This window comes from Suillus paluster (genome assembly GCF_016628075.1).
Source record: "Suillus paluster strain FC165 chromosome Unknown EDB91scaffold_342, whole genome shotgun sequence".
Classification (NCBI taxonomy): Eukaryota; Fungi; Basidiomycota; class Agaricomycetes; order Boletales; family Suillaceae; genus Suillus; species Suillus paluster.
Genome location: NW_024537902.1, coordinates 1 through 20,809, shown reverse-complemented (window position 1 = coordinate 20,809; position 20,809 = coordinate 1). Strand labels below are relative to the sequence as shown.

Here is a 20,809-nt window from a genome sequence, read left to right as displayed (position 1 = left end):
GGCATGAGCAAATCAACGCCACCGTCACTGAAGATTGATGCCGTGGAGACGTCTAAGGTGTCATTGGGAACATCCCGTGAGGATGGCTCAGTGATAGGACGATTCGCTGGTGGGCGCGAAAGCCTCCTGCGGGCGTGCTCAGAAGCGACACCATCAACCTTGTGAGCGGAGGCCGGCGGCGGCGGCGAAGGAAGGCGGGAAGTGGCAAGAGGAGACTGGATGGGGTGTTCCGCGATCGCACTCTCGTTCTTCGCGATCTCTTGAGTAGCAGGTAAGGATCCTTGGCGTGATGGTTGAGGTCTAGGGTTGCCGCTCCGCGATAAGTGTTTCTTCAGGCTTCGATAAATGTTGTCTTGAGCCTTCGGTGGAGCGTCGTGGAGCGGCTTGATATTCTCCGGTGCTTCTTGGGATGCCATCTCCATTTTCCGGAGCTTGAAGGTGTAAGCACAAATTACGAAAACATAAAGTTCACATACCTTGCGCTTCATAATCGCCTGTGCACTGTTCGCCAGGTCCAGCTGAATACGCAACCTCTCGAGCGTAGTACCTTGCTCTGCGAAATCGTGCTTGAGGGTCTCGATCAGATCACCCTGCTCCGCGTTCTCCCTGAACAGCATGATGAATTCTTCCAAGTTATTTCCATGCTCCACCTTGCAATACTCTTGTGCTCGCAAAGCTGATGCGGTGGTCTTCTCGAGCTCGGTTTCGAGTTCGCAGACTCGTTGCTGTAAGAGTGCCTTCTCCTGCTGGTGCTCAAGAACATGAGCGTCATGCTCGGAGAGTAGACGTTGAGCCTGCAGTTCCAAGTTGCAGAGCATGGCAGCATTCGAGTCCGCCATTCGAGTGCTGCGCTTGAGCTCCCGAGCAAGCGTATCACGTTCTGAGGTGAGCGCAGCAATTTGATCCTGATAGACCTTGAAATCTGGCTGGTGGTCACGACGAGCGTGGGCAGGACGCTGTTCGTCTTTCTTGCGATGCGCGTCCGAAAGGGCCACAAGAGCCTTGGGCCAACGCGCTACCAGTGTCTGTCCGAAGCTTAGACTTCTACGATGTGGTGCGTGATTTGGCACCGAAGCGAATGGGTCGTCGTCCTTGGGGCGCTCGGAAGTATCATGAACAATGTCGCGTTGCGGTTTGACTAATCTTCGTCGTCGCTCTGGCTCGTGCTTCACCGTGGAGTTCCTTCTGGAAGCCACTGCCGGTTCCGTTGGCTGAGGTCTCGGTTCACGCACCGCGATGGCATGGACCTCCATCAACCCACCTTGGGAACCAGTGTCCGGTGGAGATGCGGCCTCGAGATTTTGCTTACTGGTCTTGCGAGCAACAGTCTCGACCACAGGATTGCAGATCTCCAAGCTCTCCAAGTGCGCAATGTGTTCGTCCTGGTCGAAGAGCCTGGACTGGAGCTTGATGACCTGAGCGCCCTGTCGCATATTCAGCTCGTTGAGGTCGCGCAACTTGTAGTCGTAGGCCTCGATAATCTGGGACATCTCTGACTGCATCGCCTTACGGTCAGGGTCGAGCTGGTCTTGAAAAGTACTGCTATGACGTTGAGCCTCATTGACGGCTGGGGGAGCAGCCTTCTGTTCCTTGTTGGTAGCGACAAGCGAAGTGGGTAGGCCCGTGTTTGTCACTCTCGGCTTCTTCGTCTCCACGCGTTTGGACTTCAGTTGTGCCTGAAGGCGGTCGAGGACGTGAGTCTTCTTTGCAAGGGAATCGTCATTGGTGGTTGGGGAAACCTTTGGAAGTGATGAGTCAGGATATGAGACCGGCCTGGTACGGAAGATGGCTCGATCGACGAAGCCCGGGAGGAAGGAGCGAACTTTGCCTTTGCGTTGCTTAGCAGGGTTGCGTGGTGAAGACTGGGCATCTGGCCTGAAGCTGAAGTGTTGTTCCATATCGACGGGCATAGTGGAATGAATAAAGGTGTTAAAGATATTGATGTGCTGGATACGTGATAAACGTGAAGCAACGATAAAAGACGGAATGAAGAGAGGTTAGGGGGGCGGCGATGAGTCTTATATATTTCGGAGGCTGACATGTCCCACGCGACAGTTGAGACTGAATCAAAGATTTCGATTCAGTCGCAGGACATGTATCCGAACTATATAACTTTTGATGCTAATAGTAATAGCAGGAACGGACCTGCTCTAGCTAGACCGGTCCGGTATCTTCTGTAAATTCGAACATTGAAAGAGGCTGGAAAAAAAACGTACAAGGAGCCTGAACCAAGGACTGGAGCGCTATCATGATGAATGTCTTTGGACTTCACGGTCATGAAGCTCGCGTTTAACCAACTATGAAATATCAGTGGACGACAATCCGTATACAAGACGAACCTTGACCTGATACTTTTCGTGCCACGTAATGAATTCGAGTGGCGTCGAAGGCACTTGCCGAATAAGGACACGTTCACTTCTCAAGGAACCTCCCGAGCACCCAAGTCACCAGCGCCTCCCCCTACGTGGTTTGCTTTCAAGCGATGGAAGGTAACAAAGACGAAGCCATCAAATGCCTTTCCATCGCACAAAAATACAAAGATGCTGGCAACCTTCCTTCCGCACGCAAATTTTGCCAAAAATCTATAAACCTGTTTTCTACACCTGAGGCTGCAAAGCTACTTGAGTCTATCGAGGTCGCGGAGGCATCTGGATCGTCTTCTTCGTCAGCTGGGGCAGGTCCTTCGATGTCAAATGGGAATGCGCAAGCTACTTCGTCATCTACAGAGACACACCCATCCGCTTCTGGCGCTAAGCATCGGAATACCGGCAGTGCTAATGGTACTGCCGGAGGGATGGGAGGGGAGAAACGGGAATTTACTGCTGAGCAGTTGAAAGTTGTTAAACGAGTGAAGGCGTGCAAGGTTACGGAGTACTATGAGATTTTGTCCGTCAAGAAGGACTGCGAGGAGGCTGAGATAAAGAAGGCATACAGAAAGGTACACCAACATGATGTCGTGTGCTGTCCGACATGCATTCTAACGCTGTGATTGACTGCAGCTTGCCCTTGCGCTACATCCTGACAAGAACGGCGCTCCTGGAGCAGATGAGGCATTCAAGTGTACGTTTAGTATTGTCTTCGTATACACGAATTGTCTTACACAAACTCTCTGCAGTGGTCTCAAAAGCCTTCCAAGTGCTTTCAGGCATGCTTAGCTTATTTTAATGCACTGCATGTCTCTGACATTCACCCAGATCCCCAGAAGCGAGCAGCGTACGACCAATCCGGGTCAGACCCAGAATCGCGATTTGGTGGCATGTCCTCGCGCGGGCCTGGCTTCTCCGCAAGCCCATTCGGTGGAGGCTTCGAAGGCGAGATGAGTCCAGAGGATCTCTTCAACATGTTCTTTGGAGGAGGTGGCATGGCGATGAACGGTGGATTTGGAGGTAGTCCTTTCGGCGGTCCAGTATTCTCAGCCTCATTTGGCCCAGGAGGCTTTCGGACGACACGTATGCGTACGAATACGGGAGGTCCACAAGCACAGCAGCAGGGTGAAGGGGCGCAGGGTCGCTCGCTGCTTATGCAGCTCCTACCCCTCATATTGCTTATTGCGTTCTCGTTCCTGAGTGCAATTCCGGACATGTTCTCTACGTCGATACCCGACCCGCGGTATTCATTTTCACCGTCATCACGTTACAATGTTGAAAGGCAAACGACTGGATTGGGCATAAAATATCACGTCAATGGACCCGAGTTCAACAATCATCGGCAGATTGCGGCAGACCTTGCTGGGGGTACCCACCGACGTGGATCGGCTCTGTCACGATTTGAAGGGCAAGTAGAACACGTTTACACCAGTAACCTCTATGGTGACTGTCAGCGTGGAGTTGAGAGGCGGCAACAGAGGAGAGACGCAGAAGTTGGTCTATTTGGTGTTGGTACAGACTGGGAGAAAGTGAAGGCAATCGAGGCGGAGAAAATAGAGAGCTGTGAAGAGCTGAAGCGGCTGGGCGTCTTAAAGTCGTGAAAACTGCTTCGGCGTCTTGGATAACCTTGGACTCATGCATTCCGATGGCTTTATCAGTTCAACTTGGATTGTCCATCGTATCCCCCGCCAACGCGGTCTACCTATGATTTATTTATACCATAATGTGGTCTTCGCCTTCTCTATACTAGCGTTGCAAGTAGTCCATATCACTGCTAACCGGCGACCGCTAGATTTAAAGTTATATCAGAATGCTTGTGATGTCTCAGGGTGATTTGACATGAGACCTTTGTCAGCGAGGGGGTAAGTACTTCCGATTTGCTTCCGATTACAACTAAGTAAGGCCTTACAAGATATAAACTTACACTTCTCCAGCTGAGTATCAACTTTCAGGCGTAGAATGAGCGCGGGCACGTCGGATATCCAGCAGGAGCCCGCAGAGCTCGCACGGTTCAGAGAGCAATGGAAGGCCGAGGTCAGGGAACGGCAGGCTGTTACGTCGGGCGCGCGAACTCAACCCGTTCCCAGTGCCAGTACCAGTGCAGAACGCGCCGTTTCCCCAACTCGGAGTGACACCAGCACGAAGACTGCCACTATCGCTAACACGTTCCCTGCACCCCGCGGGCTTCCCGGACCTGCAATTCATTCCATTGCAGGTGCGCCGCGGCCATCCGTCCCCGCCCACGCATCTCACGGCCAATCTCATCTCAGTCCCATTCTCGCTCACGCTATCGAGGTCTATCGTAACGCAGTTCATCATGAGCAGCAGAGTCAGCTAGACGAGGCTCTTCGGCTCTATCGTCAGGCATTCCGTCTCGACCCGAACGTCGATCGTGCGTATTTCATAGAAGAACAACGCGCACAGGAGCGTCTTGCTGCTCGTCCCGCTGGTCACAGGAAAGTTCCGTCCAGCGGTTCGGTAGATGGAGTTACACGGGGTGTGCAGAAGCTCGAAGTCCACCAGGATAGCAAGGATAAATCATTCGTGACTTCAAGGCTTCTTGCACAAATCCTCAAGACGTTTCCTGAGAATCTTGTCTTTGAGCCGGAGGATGAGAAGGAGGGACGACCTCCGATTAATCTTATCCCTGACGAGCTTCTGCTCAAAATCCTCCGAACTCTTGATTACACCACGATTGAGCGGTTTGCGACTGTCAGTCGTAAAGCACGAGTACTTAGCTTGGACTCTGCGATTTGGAGGTATGGTGCTTGTCTCTTGCATGTACTTACGTTATCAATACTTTGCAACAGAGATTTTGTCCACTTGGCATATAAGCCCCCGCAGATCTCTGATGATGAGCCTATAACGGATATTGTGGAACTGTACAATTCGGAATACCGGAGAGTCTATATGGAACATCCCCGCTTGCGGCTGGATGGGGTATATATCGCTGTTTGCCATTACATGTAAGCTATACTTTCGGAGGTATCATCTTTCCGCTTCTCACAAAATTGTAGGCGGACGGGCTCCAGCGAGAACGCTTGGGTTAATGTACGTAGACGACCCCCGACATTTTCGACGCGTCTGAATTTACCACTTTCCTGTAGATAACTCATCTTGTCACTTACCACCGATACCTGTGAGTCTCGCAGCTGAACCCTCTCTTCCACTCATTAACCGTATACCAGCCGGTTCTTCCCTAACGGACAGGTCCTGTCCCTTCTCGCCAACGAGGAATGGCAACCTCAAACCGTTATTCCAATGCTCAAGCCCACCCTGCGCATGAAGGTATGTACACACCCATCACACCTCTTGCCCCAAAGACTTACCCATACACATCTCAGGGCTTCTACATCGGCAACTGGTCTCTCTCCGGCAACACCGTCTACATCACAAACCTTACCGAGAAGCCCCTCGCGCCATCGCACGCCACTACCGAGCCGCAGCCGAACAAGTATATCTTCCAGATGACACTCACGCTGCATTCACGCCCCCTCGGGCGGTGGAACAAGCTGGATTTTATTGGGTATGACTCTGTCAATGTGGAGGATGGGGAGGCGGTGCCCTTTCCGCTGAAGCATGAACGCTCATTTTGGTTCTCGAAGGTGCGGAGCTGGGCGGGGTATTAGATGGGGGGATATTTGCTAGCTGAGCGCTAGACGTAATCATGTGCGGGGCTTTTCGTAGGACATTGGCTTTGCAGTTGGGGGTCTTACGGATGTGGTCGGTCTCAGGCATGTGCTATCATAGAGCAGTAGTTCTCGAGGACAATACTTGAACTTCGGGATGCATATAAAAGACCCTTGGACCCTACGTGAAGTGAGGAGCCCATGATGACCATCCGGATTGAGACTTGTGAACACTATGTCTACAGATTCTCTACCTCGTGTTTTCTATGTGTACGACTGATTTTAAAAAATCTTTCGCACACTAAGCGACAGTGTACTGGTTCGCTTTAGGTTGGAGCTGAGAAATGGCAAGTTGCCTGCCTTATGTACCTATAGTTTGCGTATCGGCCCCGGGCTGAATTTATTTATTTTGGGCTACCAGTAAACTTCACTTTGTATCCGTCTCCTTAATATCAGACATTTCCAATTTTAGCTTTGGATCTCTACCACCGGTATCAAGATTTAGGTAACTACCCTGGACGGACCAGAACGATGGCTAGTCAGCTTGGGATGGAGAATCTGCGTGAAACTGTTCTGATCGCGATTGATGTGGCTACGTAGGTACAGAAAACTCAGCCCTAAACTACTTACTTCCGTGGAGTACCCATTAGAGAACTCTGCCAGGACCTGCGTCTGAGGGGTTTAACCACCTCACTCTGCCCCAATTTTTCCTTCATCATGGTTTTGGAACCTTTCTGCGCGGGAGCCCATCTCATACTGCTCGAATTTTGGTGGCGAGGTCCAACATACACAATCTTCGAACGTCGTACTGACATATACGCACTTGTCATTGGCATGCCTATCCCAAATGCTGACAATCAGACGGGGCGCGATAATAAATGGTGCGATATCGTTGAATGTCACTACGATACCGAACACCAGGTCCTGTGGGTGTCTGCGTTAGAGCTGATCTCTGTAGATCCATGAGAGATCATACTGAAAGGTTGGCCCATAATATCGCCGTGAAGATTTGAGATGTCAAATTTCTAGCGTGATTCAATGAATATTTATTTTCAGAGAACCCAATAGACGAAGGAGAACTTACAGGACAAAGTATATGATATGATATCGCACGATCATTAGCATGTAGACGTTAGGCCTCATTCTCATTTCCCTGCGATCTTTCATGTGTTTCACGAGGATGGCAGCTGCGAGAACCACTAGGAAAATATCAAAGCATATGATGGGAATGGAACCATATATCGCAGGCATCGGCCCCATGTGGAAGGAACCCGCGCAGTACACGAAGTTCGGAGTTATTATTTCTTGCACTATGAAACGAGACGTCAGCTTGCACAGAATGAGACCTAAGTAGAAATTCACCCGAGAACACTGAGGGTCGACTATATAAATATATATCCATCCCTATATAGAGCGCGACGATAGGTAGGAACAACCCCAGTAGAACATAAAGCAGGCGCTTAGATTGGTTGTATAGGGCGTAAAGACGCCAGATAAGAATGACTGCGGATGCAAAATCGGTACGCACATTGGGATGCGAGGATGTGTGACTTACCTTCCGCCAGGCAAAAATATGCAGAAAAACTCCATTGCATTAAAACAAGAAGAGGGTAGCCTGTTTGAATTGCATGATGAGTAGACCCATTTTCAGTTGAAGACGATATACTCGCAGCTAAGTAAGAGGTCAACAACTGTTGAGACTTGGACGTAAAGGGAAATGGTAACGTACGACTAGAATATGTCAGAGAACTCTCTAAGAAAGCGTCGATACACTCACTGTTTCAGGCATATACATCAGTCCTCCCCCTAATGCTAGTCAGCTAATGATAGCTCAGCAGGCATCGCATCACATACACAAGGCGGTAAGCCTAGGGTCAGTGTCAATATACGATGTATCATCTGAAGGACACAGCCACCGCGACGTACATTGCAAGGAATAAACCAAAATATCGGACCTAGCAGAGCAACGAAGTAAAAACCCATGAAGCACGTTGGTAGGGCAGAGCTCACAGCTAGGTAAAGACATGTCATCACTGACCACTGTTTTGCCTGGATATTCAGTCAATCTCCGAGGCTTGATAGCATTTTTCAAATAGGGAGATCGAACACCGACCCAAACAAACCGGACCTGCGGCAATATGATCATGAGGACTCGACCAAGAGAAACTGAGCTTTTCGTTACCTCTTTCTCGAACTGCAGTACTAGATAATGCGATGCTCAGCTGTAGTACAAGGTTCATGAAAGCTACTGACTGTAGTCATAGGACACCAGGGTAATGATTACTACTGGAAAATGATGAAGTTCAGCACGGTGGTCCGATCACAACAAGGTTAAACGGAGCTGACGAACCTGATGTATTGTTATCCCGGCGGAGAGCAGAGACGTTTCCTTGAAGTCCCGACATGAAAGTGTGCAGATCGAATAGTGAATTCCAAGGGTGAGTGGTGGGCCGCTGACTTATAAAGCACAGAATTTCATCATCTTGTAAGGGTCATGGTGGTCGAATGTCAACTGTAGTATGACATAGTACCGGGTTTATGGCACGTACTGTAAGTAGTCAAGACTGTCGTCCCTTAACCGTTACGCCAAAAGGCAGTGATAATGAAAGCTTACGCTTCATTATCCAGGTAAGCCAACGGGCTTACACGTACTTCTCGTTAGTATTCGAATCGCTGTCCTCAATCAACGGAAAGGTCATAAATAAAAATCCCACGACTGACAGGGGCACTCTAGGGGTAGTAAGGGAGTGACGAGTGCCCTGTCATCAGTGAACTGATGCCGCAGATAAAGTCTTATATGACAATATAAAGTCATATAAAGTCATGTAAAACACCGTAATCGACGTAAAGTACCCTGAGTACTAGACTCACGAGTTCTTTGATGGTCACTGTTCCGAACTTGTTTGGCTCCCAAATCTTCAGAAGAACAGGGTACATGCACAAATCAACTTACATACCGGGCCAGGACTCCAGTCACCTGCATTCAACACCTAAGGCACAAAGTCGACTGTGCAACAACGCTCTCTCCCAAGGTTGGTATCGCTGTGGAGACTCGAGTCTCGACGGTGCCGGCGGTTCGGCGCCACTGCAGACACCATGTCTGCACATACTTGTCTCATGCGTCTACGCTTGTCCGCATGGGTTTCCGCTTGTTCGCCCTCCGTGTTTTCACTCTGCTCATTTATGGTTCGCGCCGCCGCTCACTCTTATGATACTTTCCTCAGTAATTCCGCGTTTTTCAACCTGATCTCCGTACCTCTCAAGTCTTCCAAATATCCTCTGTAAGTACTCTATTGATGCTCTCGCGAAGTCTCTCTGGATCATGCGCTCAAGCTCGTCCTATCTGTTCTAACGTTTGCTCTCTCATCTGCCCTTATTTGCGCTTGCAACTACTCGTCTGCACTTATCTACACCCGCCTCCGCACATTCTTACTTGTTCCCGCATACCGCCAGATGTTTTTGCTGGTCCGCCCTTGTATGTACCTGCTCCCACTTATTTTACTCATTTAAAGCGCGGTTCCCTGCCGCCTAAAGACCTTCGCCTCAACAAAAAACCTTCGGCTCTCGGCGCGCTTGCCCCCACGATGCCGTTCGTGAGCACACCCAGCGCTTGTACAGAGCTCTGGGCTAATACATTCCCTAGGGTAATTTTACGTATTTTCTCGTGTCTATACCACTATCCAACGGCGCCCATCCACTAGCTTTCCATCCGCCTGCCCACTTAAATGCCACTTATTGATGCCGCCGCCAGACTCCCCACCTCTCAACCTCGACCGCACCAAACTACACTCCTCCGTCACATTCGCCGTTCTCGTCCTCTAGCGCTTGAAGGTGAGATTCCCAATCACTTTCTAATTTTTTTCTGTGTTTAATACACCACTATCTAGTACCTAATAACAATCTCCACCACGGTCCACAGCAACCCGCCTCCCATCCGCCTACCCTCTTGAAAATGCCACGTAGCCAACGACGCCGGAGTAGCAACCAATCCCACCCTAGATTCACGCTTCGACTGTCCCACCAGCGCATGCACCAACTAGATGAGCACTCTCACACTACTTCAGAAATCTGGTAGCCTTGGATTCTGGCGACATATGTGTTGTATAGCAATCCATGATACATGAGGTAGTATAGCGCTAAATTTATTGCACGTGTATATACATATCCAAAATAACAATATGTAGTTTACACTGAATAGAACAAGCTGCGACGGCGCAAACAAAATCGTCCAGACTCAGTGCCACATCAGCGACAAAACAAGCGCCACATCAGCTGTGAGAGTGGCAATCGAAAACCACAAAGTATATTTAATAAGGAGAGTCAGAGATATATGTTAACATGGGGAAGAGATAACGAGGAGTGAGAGAAATATCGAATTGACAGAAGGGAGGGAGAGGAGGCATGCGAGCAGGAGATATGTTGAGGGTGATTATACTGCTAGGTGATGCCGTCAATATGAACTTGAAGGCTTCGGCTTATTCGGGTTAGAAACTGTGAGGAATCCTCAGCGAGGAGGTCCTGCCAGGGGGTCAGGCATGACTAAGTAACGTCACCTTGCACGTACCTTGTTCTTTTGACGATTTGGGAGCCGAACAATTTCGGAACAGTAACAGGGCACTCACAACTCGTAGTAAGGGGCTTGTCTAGCCTGAAATAGGGTCATGGCTAGGGAGGAAGACAGCGGCGCTCAGCCAAGCACTCTTTCTTACATTTATGGGAATATAACCATTTTGACTGTATTGAACAGAGTGACAGCCCAGCCCCCAGGGCGGGAGCGCGTAGAGAGCAGAGACGACGGGAGCAGCACTCGGGAGGGAGGAGTACAGTCATGAGCCACAAGTGAATCGAGTCTTCTGGAATATGCTGCGCTTCTACACCATCAGATAGTGAACAGACATCAGCCCTGAACTACTTACTCCCTTGAAGTATTAGGGAACACTATAGGCTGATTGAAGCGGCCCCGCACACCCCGAACTTTTCTTCGCTGATTTGGAAGCAACATGCTAATAATCATACGAAAGACATCTCATGCCGCGGTGACGAAGTCTAACTCCGCGAATGTCGTACTCGCAATTGAGTATGCCATAAACGTGCTTTACCAAGTCTATCGAACTTCATGCTTGTTGACATTTCCAATAATACAGAGCGACATCAAATGCTCACCAACCCAACACACAACCTTCCTTCGATAAAATTCCCTAATCTCCTCTTCTTACATCGGTGCGTGAATCACATTCTGCGACTTGAAAATATTCTTATGTGATTTTCCGACTTTCTGGTTGGGCGCTTGTCTTCATACATACACCAATGGGTTTCCCTGTCAGGGTGAGTCTCCGATAGTCAGATCCAATAGAAGGCAGATAGTGGCTCCTTCTGGGTCAGGGCAGAGTGAGTCAACGCGCCAGAACGGCTTCAAATTATTCTGGCGCACCAGCTCACCTTACTTTTAAACTTATGATTTCCTGATGTTGTAAGGTTTTGAGTCTTATTGATTAACATCCCCATCAATCCCAGAAAACCAGCGAAGAGATTCTTCTCATCTGGTTCTATCACGCCACATACGTTCGATGAGCAACCATCAATGAAACAGTCTATGAGGATGAGATATTTTGAGTGTTGGGCGAGGGGACTTTCTCGCGAACGATGGTAACACTCCATGCTCTCCGGATAGCCGAGATTCGTTGTCGGAGTAATATCTGGCCGGCTGCCCACAAACCTACTATGCTGACAATGAAGTGTAAACAATGGGCATCGACTCTGTCGTCGGAAAAGAACTTTAGCTCACCGCTCGAGCGTTTTTCCGTCGAATCCTCACTTGAATGAATGTGGCACTCATCACTGGGCGACCCAAGCACTTGTCGCCAAGAATCATTGGAGTGATGATGTCAATGTCAGGCTGATGGTCGGAACTCGGCATCCAAGCCATACCAGGAGACATAGCTGACCAGGCACACTCATCGTCAACGATGGACAGTGCATCCGCGACCTTGGCGAAGTGAGTAGCATTTCACGCGTCTGAATATCTGTACATTGTGTTCTTCGTACACCTGGTCGATGGAGCGTTGACGGGTGCGGTGAGCATCCCTCTTGTAGTGACAATTGAACGCAGCCTGCGTCGCTGTGAACGTGATTTAGCCTATGACCAGGAGGCGTCAATACTACACCTACCTTGCGCTGCAAATTCCTTGTGGTCGATGGTCAACTCGACGGCAAACTTTGAGCAGATAAATGTACTTACCGTCAGAGTCTTCGACTCAGTGTATTCTCTTGGACGTGATGATTCAGCCAAAGTATCAATGACCCAAGACGTGAGTGGAGACGGTACGTACGATGAAAAATTAATTTATGCCTACTATAGCATTCACTAGTTTTTCATCGTAGACGACGTCGCACGCCAGTAGTACATGTAAGGGGGTGGTTGGACAGAGGTTAGTTTTCTTGGGGGTTCACTTTTTGGGTTGAAACGTTGAAACGCGTGGTTTTTATGCTAGGCGGGTAGGATGAAAACCAAAAGTATGTCCAGATTGAGGACATCCAGGAATTGACCACTCCGGGTCCAAAGCCTGGGACATCGAATTCACGGTATGCTTGAATCTCTGGCTTGAATCAGTGCATTTAAGTACTACATGTAATTAGTGCTTCAAACTTCAAACATGATTAAGCCACTCTTGCCTTGGAACGACGATACTTACAGGCAAGTGAGTCACTAGTACTGTTACCCATGCTCGTACAGCCGTTTCGGCACGCGAGAGGCTTCGCGGCCATAATGGCAACCCTACTAGGGACCAGCGACCATCAGCACAAACCGCGTATTGTGAAGGTTCTCACTGAGAACGTCGAATTTCTGTGCCGGAAGTGACGCGCGATGTACGTGAAGAAGCTGAAGTCAAGGCAACCAACAATCGAATAGCGTGATTCTAGTGTTGCCGTGAACCGAAGAAAATCGAAGGAGACTTCAATGCAGTCGATTCTCGAAGTCAGTCGGAGTGCATGCACTTGAATTCTGACAATGAACGTTTCGCGAAGTCGACCATAGGTGGGAACCCAACATCGTCACATAAGTAAACGTTGCGTAAACTAGACATCATAGCAATTCAATAGCAAGCTGTGACTAAACCCCAAGATAACAAGAAAGATGAAACTGCACAAACGTTAAAGAACATGAGGATATAATCATGATGCAATACAATAAACTTGTTGTGCAACTAGCGATTCTCTACGTGCGACCGTTCTGTGATCGTAATTGATGAAATGAAAAAGTGAAGAAATAATTCAGGTCTGATGCATGGGTAACCGTTCCTCGTATCATGTCTATATGCCGGCCTGACGGTTGAGCATGTAGAGCTGCAAATCTTGCCAGCCTGCAAAGATCCATGTTAACACCTTACACCGGTAAAGGGACCAAACCAAACACTCACCGCCTCCAACTCGACACATAACCTTCTTCGTCATCCCACTCCCCCTCGCCCCAGAACGCGACAGCGTCGTCAGTTTACACGTCACCACTTTGCGACTCAAACTATTCGAAAACGCATACGACGCCCTAATCTCCTCCCCCTCCTTCGGCGACGCCTTCAGCGGTGGGTCTACACGCTCAATAAGTAGCCCGTGCGGGATCGCATTCACGATCGCCGCCACCTCCACGTCAAGTGGGTCCTTGTCACTCGCAGGGACGTACAAGTGCATCGGTTCGCGCTCCATAGGCGTGTATGACCCTGACCGCGACCCCGGACGCGAGCTGGGCGTCCGAGTCGTCGACGAATCGCGGAATGACGAGGGCGGGAGCTTCCCTGAGACAACCTGCCGCGCGGATGCACGCATCCCGTTGTTTCCTGCGCCTGTGTAGAACGAGAGCTGCTGGGATTTTGCTTTCAGTGTCGATTCGGGCGTCTGCGCCCTGAAGAGGGACCCTGGGGTCAGGGGGCTCTGGGAGCGATAGTGCGACATTGTTGATGAGGGACGGGATTCGAAGGAGACATGCACGCTGGGAAGGGGTATCTGTGATCGGCTTGGAGGGCGAGGTGGGGGTATGCGTACGCCGCTTGGGGTGTACGAACGTGCGGCGCTTGGAGAGGTATTATGTGGAGGCGAAAATGCGCGCTGCATCAGTGTCGTGAGCTCCTCCTCGTCATCATCAGGCTGCCGTGCAGATACGGAACGCCAGTGTAGTGCGGGGGCGGGGATATGACTTGGGGTCTTAGGTCTTGGACGTGGTATCGTCCCAAGACTGGGCGTTTGAGCTCGTGATGGTGGATGTAGAGATGGAAGAGGAGGTATAGAAGGGTTTGTGGATACAGAGGAAGTAACAGGAGACCAAGGTCGTGAAGACGCATTTGAACTACGGCTGAGGCTCCTTCGTGATGGCGTGCTCGGTACAAGAGGTCCATATCCAGGGGTGAGGACAGACTTGACATCCGGCCGCTTTGGAGGAGTGGGCTTAATGGTCGCCACAGGGTCTGGCGACTCCACCTTCGTTGAGCTGTTCCACGGCTGCTTCGAATTTTTCGGTTTCATGGTTGAATTCGGGTCGTCAATACGGTCAAGGCGTTTGAAGGCCGGTGAGGATTCGGGAGTGAGGCTCTGGCTATATTTGTGTCCCTTCTCTGGTGTAAGTGGGGCACCACTGGCATTGCGATTGAATGAGAATATTGAGGTACGTTGTCGTCGTAGCGTCTTAACTGGCTCTGATGAAGGACCCTGTGATTGTGAAGAGTCCCTTGACACCGACGACAATTCCCGTGATACAGGCAAGGGAGTGACGGGAGCTGGAGGCGAGCGTACATGACCCGCGATTTTCCTTGCAAACTTCCTCAGTGGTGATATGCTCCGCGAAAGAGCGCCCGTAGAACTTGTAGCTCGACTCGGTGCACGGTCTTTCGAAGCGCGATTCGAAGGCGTTGCAAGATACCCATTCGCTGTGTACCCGGATGCCGTCGAAGTCGTTTCACTTACAGCCATATCACCACCCATGAGGATCTTTCGCACGGTTTCCATCTCCTTCTCCGTCTTGGCCATCCGCTCCTTGAGTGTACGCCACCTCTTAGCAGATTCTCCATGCCGCCGGAGCGTCTCCCCATTCTTTGTGACACGATTCTGCACGCCATTGTCAATGATCGCAAGGACCTTGGACGTGGCTGGGACGTAGTGCCTAAAAAAGCGTGAGTGACGGAGTATAATGCGAAAGGAGAAACTTCACTTTTTCTTCGCTTCGAACGAGCTGAGCAACTCGTTGAATACCTCGATGCCGAGGGGATTCTTGTCAGAGCTAAGTGAGCCCCTGTATGATGACTGGGAGTGTGAATCGTCTGCACCTCCCCGGTGTACTTGCCAAATAAAATCCTGGGCCGTATTAGCGTAGTAATACAAACTTCAATAAGACGTGAACACACCTGGCAACGATTGACTGCCTTCTCCAAGCTCCCCATCATTCCGTCCGCCTGTTCAGTGACGGTTCTGAATACAGTGAGCCATTTATCCTCTTTCAACTCTTCCCTGAGAACATCTGTCTCGCTCTGCACGGATTCCCACTCGGTGACGAGTACTGCATGCTTGCGGATCAGTATAGCTTGTTCGGAGTCCGGGGCATCATTGGCCTGGTTCTGAAAGGGGGCGACAGATTCAGACACTGATTTCATGCCATGGGCAACAGCCTCAAGGCGTTCGTCAAGAGTCACAAGAGCTTTGTCGATGACAATGGTCGTGGCTGCTGCATCGCCTGAGGATTGAGACTTGTGTCGTAGTTCCTGTATTTCTGTGGATTTGTGAGTAAGAAACGGATCATGAGGATTAGAAGTCGCGTACCAAATATACGCGTCTGGATGTCTGATATACTGTAGGAAAGTTCGGTGATATGTGTAGAGATGGCGAGGAGACGGATGTCTCTGTGCGCGTGTCATGTCACGACCCTGACTAAAGTCTATTGAAAGAGAACTTACTCGTTGCTCTTTCGCTTCCCCTTGTTTCTCGCGAGCAATGAGCGCGACGCGGTGATGGTGAGATTTTCTATCCTGCCGTAAACACCTGCCTCGAGGCAGCGGAAAGAAGGACGGAATGACGGACCTTCATCTGCGCGGTTCAAAGAGCCACTTGATGATGAAGCACTTGAGGATGGTGTTGGGGACGGTCGGAGAGAATGGTAGTGGGAGAGCGGGGTTGAGTCGGTAGTGTTCATGGACACGGCTGGTGAAAGAAGAGTGGCCATCATGAACGTTCGTTACCGTGAACAGTCCACTATGAACGGCTACTGTGAATTGCAGCTGCTGGCTGTTAGCTGATGCCGCGGTTTGAGGATCCGCCGTGCCAGATGAACGCCACGGTCAATGGATCCAACCACAAAGCGAACAACAAACAGCCTCGAAATTTGAAGGTTGACGACGTTACGGACGTTAACTTTGGCGTTTCTTGTCCTCTGAAATTTCGTGAATAGCGTGTAGGCAGCGTAAGTACTAATCGTAGTGTTCCGTAGAGTGATCAATATTTATGTAGGTAAACAATCATTGATAAATGATAATATCAATAATAGCCTATTAGGCCAATATTAGGCTAAGCTTCGCCAGTAAGCGCTACTAGGCTAGCTTAGTAGCCTATACACTTTGTAACTCAACTCTGTGCTCTTCTTGTCTCCCTTAATAAGGCCTATCAAAGTAAAGTGCCAGCGCGCTAGGACGACTTCATTGAAAGCACCATCTTGATGTTTTCCTTGTCTTGACGGGTGCGTTCTCCTCAATAGTTAAGATGAACATCCCCGTCAACGCCTCGGGACTCTAGAAGACCAGCAACTGTGAGGTCTATAGGGCTTTGAGGGGGGTAACTTCCTGGCAGTACTAGTAGGGCCGTGCGATAACCCGCTGCTACTCTGTAAAATCTTGTATCTGCATGGAATTGGTACCGTCGAGTGCCACATTCACCCAGGTCAACGCTCGTCGCAGCCAACCCAAGCACATGTCGCCAAGGATTATGAAAATGATGATGTCGATATCGGGTCGATGGTCGCATACCTAGGCCATACTACGAGATATAGGTGACCTGACCAGGCATACGCATCGTTAAGGTGAAATGCAAGAATCCATCCCAAGTCCAATGCATCTGAAACATGTACGCCTTGATTTATCACGTTGCATGGACCCGACGCATGAGTAGTTGACTGAACGCCTATTTTTAAGAAAACGGGTATTGACTATTCTGATGTGGACAGGCAAAGAAGACCGCCGACGTAGTGCTCCAATCACCATACACACGTCCGAAGGCGAACAGATTTCTTGTGCAATTTTTATATCGAAATGAAGGTAGGAAATCTGTGACATTGCTCGTCCAGCATGTCCAGCATCCACCGTCGGAGACAGGTACAGTCCTGTCTCTGCAGTCACTGGTGCGCAAGCAGCGCACATTATTGCAGACTGGCACTTTTACTCCAGCGACAGCGGCAAGGATGGTGAAGCGGCGAATTGAACCGACCTCATGGTATCTTGTATGACGATATCAATGGCTTCAGTAACAGTCGCGAGTGTGCTGATGTGGACTAGTGGGTATCTAGTTGCCAACAAGCTGGTGACGGATAAAAAGCACTCGAAGCTCACTAGTAATCCAAAATAAACGAATTCAGTCAGGGCCCAATATGCAACTATAGGGTACATAAGGCAGGCAACTTGCCATCACCAATCTTCAACCTAAACGACCTAATGCACTGTTTCTCGATGTGCGAGGGAATTGGTAAAATCAGTTGTACACATAGGAGACATGGGGTAGAGAATCTTTAAACATTGTATCAGCAGGATGGCCAGCCTCAGGCACAAAAACTCGAATCACCGTGTCCTTCAAAAGTTCAATGATGAGACCACTGTGCCTGTCTGCTTCGCATTTCTGAGATTTGTAGACTCGAAGTTGATCTCCACCACCATAAGCTGTGAAGAAATGCCACGTATGACCATTGGTCAAAGCAGCCGTGAAGCTTTTCCATTTGCTGTAAGCAATAACTTCAGCATCTACATTGAGAACCAGATGACAATGAGGTGCTAATGTCGATGTCAAGATATTCAGGACTTGGACTGTAAGCTGCGCTTCAGCATCTTGCATGTCAGTCAGACTCTTGAACACTAGAATATCACACAGTGTATTGGAAAGCTCAAGTTTCAAGGAGCTATGTGGGAGCTGTGACTTGAAAGAAGCGAGATAGGGGCCTTTCAGACTGCGCCACAATACCACCAAATACTTGGAAACATACCAAATGTAAGTAGTCAAGAAAGCTGATGGAACAGAAGACATACCTACCTGTAATTGTACAAATGAAAATTGGCGCTGCGGTCATCTGAGGGCGCGTGTGTACAGAGTCAAGACACGGCGAAGTTGCGGTGAAAGGGGGTTTGTCAGGGTCTCAAGCATACAACTACGAACATAGCTTTCGGAAGGAACGCCAAGCGGTGCTTGCCAGTCGGTCAATGATGAATAAACGACAACCCTTGCTCTTGACGAAATCCAATGCGGTGCACTCATTGTGGGTAACTTCGGACTCTCCACGTATGGTACATTCCATGATAGCCTACGATAGCACAGTGAAAACAAATTATCAGTGGTACTTGTATGGCAAGTAAGGAACATAAAGATGTACAGTCACCAGCTCACTAATCAACAGACATCGCATTGTCCTCCAGCATCCCATTCGCAAGGGCTTTCCACTCAATTCTCTCCTCGTTGCCGTTTACATAACCCTGCCCATCACCGCTTGATCCCGGCGCAGTAGCCCCAACACCATTAGATCCTGATCCCCCTGCACCATCATCCATTCCCGACAGCACCACCGGCGGCAAATGCGTATCCTCCAGTAGCTTCGCCTCCTGACGCTCCTTCTCCTTGTTCTTCCAGTGCGCCTCTAGCGCCACCCGCGCACCACTATCCGCCTCCCGCACCATCGCCGTGCGCGTAGGCTTCCATTTCGTCGGGTCCATTGCATTATAGCACCCTGCCGTCAGACCCTCAAGCGCCCACAACTGCGTCCCGCCCGCGGCAAGCGCTCGTTCGACGTGCCTGTCAAGCAGCCGGTGCTCGAGCAGGCCTGGGTAGTACCGCCCCGCGATCCACGTCAGATCCACGACAATCTCAGTGCCTGGCTTCATGATGGGGCGGAACTTGAACCCATCGGGCGCCTTAGGCAATACGAAGGAACTCAGGACTGGATGCGAGAGTGCGCTATTCGCATCACGTTTTGGTGCGGAAGAGGCGGAGACAGACTGCGCGCCAGCCATATTACTGTGTGAGAGAACGTCTGTTGTCGTGCCTTCAATGGGCACCGCTGGATCTGGGTTTGCGAGTGGCGGCGGTCTCAGTGGGGATGGACCAGTCATGAATAAGAGTTCATCTGGTACACCATCCATCGCAGGTGTCCCATCAAAGCTTGCATTGCCATTTTCGGCCGCCTTACCCTTACCCTTCCCAACCACCATCTCTAAACTGTCCAGGTTTTCATCCCAGTCTTCATCTACGAGTTCGTACAGCGTCCCCACTGCATGGCAGACTTTGGATCCCCTGCCACTCGGCGGATCCGCGACGAACAAACCTTCAATGCGCATGAACACGCCCCGCCCCTCGGCACCGCCGACTTGGCCGCTCGTAGCTTCCGCGTACGCTCGCGCCTTCCTGCTTGGACCAGCGGGCGCATTGATGCAGTCATTTCCTTTGGGAGCGACCTGCCCTCGCGAGAATTTGAGCCGAACGAGCTCGTCTGTCCAAATGCGCTCTGCGCCCCACCACAAGCCCTGGTAGCGCGTCTGCACGATCGTCTGACCCAGTACCAGCGGAGGCATTGGTGCAGAGATACTCGGCGTGTGAGAGCCGGAGCCAGAGGGCGCCACCATGGATGCAAGGTTAGCGTTATAGGCCATACTCAAGTTCATCACTGAATCGAGGCTTTGGTGTATGCTGGCTGATCTTGGCGGACCGGTGTTGGGGTGATCGAGGGTGAATTTGAATTCCCAGTCATCCGTAGGTGCCCAATACCCAGAGATATTTGCGCCGATCTGTAGCGCAATGCCGTACGGAGCTGCTGCTTTTGCAAAGGGGATTTTTTCCCGAGAGGTGGCGTAAGGGTTGAATGTGGAAGTGCGTACGGGGTCTGGGTCGAGGTCCGCATAAGATACCTCATGGATAGCTTGTATAAGCTCCTCTGAAGGGGCGACTGACTGGTATGGAAGAACACATTGATCTGAAATATACACGGTATGGGAAAATACCAAGGAGCTTCATCTTATAAGAAAGATCGTGTCGGATGATCCAAGGCACTTCCTCGTCGGCGTTGGATGAGTTGGGGTTTGGTACATTAGATGGTCCGCCAAGAGCACCCATCTCTATATCCTTTGGAATGGGTGTAGGCTTCATTCTCGTCTCTTCGACAATTCCTGGCCAGAAAAAGATGGAATCTTCTCCGCCCGGGCCGCTGGGACCCTCGATCGGGGGTCCAATGCACACCAGAGGAGTTCACCGTCACGGAACCATCGGCGAACTTTGACTTCGGGGCCGTAGGCGCAGCTCAAGTCGGCGTGACGCTCCCTGAGCATGCTCTGCTTTGGTGCGGGCTGCTTGACAGGTTTGGTGCGCGGACGCACACCGAAATATGGTCTAAATCTCTCTTGTCGCGAGTGCTTTTCTCTTGATCCCGAGCTGGTTTTTCCTTGAGTGGCTGGGGCTGCCGTTTCAATCTAGGGACTGGAGGAACTGTTCGTGTGGGCGTGTTTGCGGCAGAGGGCGTGGAGCCGCGCCTGGGGAGGAGGCCCATAAGGCAGTGATTTCACGTTGGGGTTTTTTATTGCAATATTTGCAGTTGCA

The 20,809-nt window shown here is 50.3% G+C and overlaps 8 protein-coding genes across 8 annotated transcripts; 3 read left to right on the top strand and 5 right to left on the bottom strand.

Moving 5' to 3' along the window:
* EDB91DRAFT_475236 (uncharacterized protein) lies at nt 1-2,346 on the bottom strand (the record flags this gene model as incomplete). The annotated part of the gene is made up of 2 exons (XM_041327392.1): nt 477-2,346; nt 1-431 (listed from the first exon to the last, which is right to left on the bottom strand). Coding segments are annotated over exons 1-2 (1,865 nt in total), but the record flags the coding sequence as incomplete, so codon positions are not given.
* A 57-nt stretch (nt 2,347-2,403) lies between these two features.
* Nucleotides 2,404-4,188, top strand: EDB91DRAFT_1231544 (uncharacterized protein). The gene is made up of 4 exons (XM_041321062.1): nt 2,404-2,938; nt 3,000-3,060; nt 3,116-3,145; nt 3,195-4,188. Exons 1-4 carry the CDS (start codon nt 2,483-2,485, stop codon nt 3,965-3,967), a joined length of 1,320 nt encoding a protein of 439 aa, XP_041168651.1. The 5' UTR covers nt 2,404-2,482; the 3' UTR covers nt 3,968-4,188.
* A 65-nt stretch (nt 4,189-4,253) lies between these two features.
* On the top strand, nt 4,254-6,206 carry EDB91DRAFT_1181606 (uncharacterized protein). The gene is made up of 6 exons (XM_041320451.1): nt 4,254-5,125; nt 5,177-5,332; nt 5,384-5,417; nt 5,474-5,505; nt 5,555-5,654; nt 5,711-6,206. The coding sequence occupies exons 1-6, from the start codon at nt 4,326-4,328 to the stop codon at nt 5,993-5,995; spliced, it is 1,407 nt and encodes a 468-aa protein (XP_041168650.1). The 5' UTR covers nt 4,254-4,325; the 3' UTR covers nt 5,996-6,206.
* A 331-nt stretch (nt 6,207-6,537) lies between these two features.
* On the bottom strand, nt 6,538-8,677 carry EDB91DRAFT_475120 (uncharacterized protein). Its single transcript, XM_041327390.1, has 15 exons — nt 8,610-8,677; nt 8,545-8,559; nt 8,346-8,477; nt 8,249-8,281; nt 8,178-8,197; nt 8,109-8,123; nt 8,006-8,044; nt 7,922-7,950; nt 7,850-7,863; nt 7,769-7,801; nt 7,551-7,610; nt 7,358-7,498; nt 7,080-7,305; nt 6,972-7,020; nt 6,538-6,919 (listed from the first exon to the last, which is right to left on the bottom strand). The coding sequence occupies exons 1-15, from the start codon at nt 8,614-8,616 to the stop codon at nt 6,686-6,688; spliced, it is 1,047 nt and encodes a 348-aa protein (XP_041168649.1). The 5' UTR covers nt 8,617-8,677; the 3' UTR covers nt 6,538-6,685.
* Nucleotides 8,678-9,091: 414 nt separating this feature from the next.
* EDB91DRAFT_1257780 (uncharacterized protein) lies at nt 9,092-9,734 on the top strand (the record flags this gene model as incomplete). The annotated part of the gene is made up of 3 exons (XM_041324314.1): nt 9,092-9,276; nt 9,306-9,588; nt 9,639-9,734. 3 exons carry the CDS (start codon nt 9,092-9,094, stop codon nt 9,732-9,734), a joined length of 564 nt encoding a protein of 187 aa, XP_041168648.1.
* A 1,503-nt stretch (nt 9,735-11,237) lies between these two features.
* Nucleotides 11,238-12,203, bottom strand: EDB91DRAFT_475183 (uncharacterized protein). The gene is made up of 2 exons (XM_041327391.1): nt 11,781-12,203; nt 11,238-11,719 (listed from the first exon to the last, which is right to left on the bottom strand). The coding sequence occupies exons 1-2, from the start codon at nt 11,931-11,933 to the stop codon at nt 11,408-11,410; spliced, it is 465 nt and encodes a 154-aa protein (XP_041168647.1). The 5' UTR covers nt 11,934-12,203; the 3' UTR covers nt 11,238-11,407.
* An 829-nt stretch (nt 12,204-13,032) lies between these two features.
* On the bottom strand, nt 13,033-16,462 carry EDB91DRAFT_1181589 (uncharacterized protein). Its single transcript, XM_041320450.1, has 7 exons — nt 16,055-16,462; nt 15,931-15,997; nt 15,797-15,876; nt 15,385-15,746; nt 15,192-15,334; nt 13,414-15,143; nt 13,033-13,356 (listed from the first exon to the last, which is right to left on the bottom strand). The coding sequence occupies exons 1-7, from the start codon at nt 16,197-16,199 to the stop codon at nt 13,307-13,309; spliced, it is 2,577 nt and encodes an 858-aa protein (XP_041168646.1). The 5' UTR covers nt 16,200-16,462; the 3' UTR covers nt 13,033-13,306.
* Nucleotides 16,463-18,262: 1,800 nt separating this feature from the next.
* On the bottom strand, nt 18,263-20,667 carry EDB91DRAFT_1181582 (uncharacterized protein; the record flags this gene model as incomplete). Its single annotated transcript, XM_041320449.1, has 5 exons — nt 18,263-18,530; nt 18,613-18,666; nt 18,694-20,224; nt 20,267-20,329; nt 20,378-20,667. Coding segments are annotated over 4 exons (1,938 nt in total), but the record flags the coding sequence as incomplete, so codon positions are not given.
* Between the last annotated feature and the right edge of the window lie 142 nt (nt 20,668-20,809).

What these genes read in the sequence shown, in the direction of transcription:
- EDB91DRAFT_1231544 (XM_041321062.1), top strand. Translation starts at nt 2,483, where the DNA reads ATGGAAGGTAACAAAGACGAAGCCATCAAATGCCTTTCCATCGCACAA. An exon ending in TAAAGAAGGCATACAGAAAG is followed by an intron (nt 2,939 to 2,999) that starts GTACACCAACAT and finishes GATTGACTGCAG; the next exon opens with CTTGCCCTTGCGCTACATCC. An exon ending in AGCCTTCCAAGTGCTTTCAG is followed by an intron (nt 3,146 to 3,194) that starts GCATGCTTAGCT and finishes ACATTCACCCAG; the next exon opens with ATCCCCAGAAGCGAGCAGCG.
- EDB91DRAFT_1181606 (XM_041320451.1), top strand. Translation starts at nt 4,326, where the DNA reads ATGAGCGCGGGCACGTCGGATATCCAGCAGGAGCCCGCAGAGCTCGCA. An exon ending in TTGGACTCTGCGATTTGGAG is followed by an intron (nt 5,126 to 5,176) that starts GTATGGTGCTTG and finishes ACTTTGCAACAG; the next exon opens with AGATTTTGTCCACTTGGCAT. An exon ending in GTCACTTACCACCGATACCT is followed by an intron (nt 5,506 to 5,554) that starts GTGAGTCTCGCA and finishes ACCGTATACCAG; the next exon opens with CCGGTTCTTCCCTAACGGAC.
- EDB91DRAFT_475120 (XM_041327390.1), bottom strand. An exon ending in CATATCATATACTTTGTCCT is followed by an intron (nt 7,021 to 7,079) that starts GTAAGTTCTCCT and finishes GAATCACGCTAG; the next exon opens with AAATTTGACATCTCAAATCT. An exon ending in TATTATGGGCCAACCTTTCA is followed by an intron (nt 6,920 to 6,971) that starts GTATGATCTCTC and finishes AGACACCCACAG; the next exon opens with GACCTGGTGTTCGGTATCGT.
- EDB91DRAFT_475183 (XM_041327391.1), bottom strand. Translation starts at nt 11,933, where the DNA reads ATGTCTCCTGGTATGGCTTGGATGCCGAGTTCCGACCATCAGCCTGAC. An exon ending in GACGGAAAAACGCTCGAGCG is followed by an intron (nt 11,720 to 11,780) that starts GTGAGCTAAAGT and finishes CTTCATTGTCAG; the next exon opens with CATAGTAGGTTTGTGGGCAG.
- EDB91DRAFT_1181589 (XM_041320450.1), bottom strand. Translation starts at nt 16,199, where the DNA reads ATGATGGCCACTCTTCTTTCACCAGCCGTGTCCATGAACACTACCGAC. An exon ending in GGGAAGCGAAAGAGCAACGA is followed by an intron (nt 15,877 to 15,930) that starts GTAAGTTCTCTT and finishes ACACGCGCACAG; the next exon opens with AGACATCCGTCTCCTCGCCA. An exon ending in TCGTTCGAAGCGAAGAAAAA is followed by an intron (nt 15,144 to 15,191) that starts GTGAAGTTTCTC and finishes ACGCTTTTTTAG; the next exon opens with GCACTACGTCCCAGCCACGT.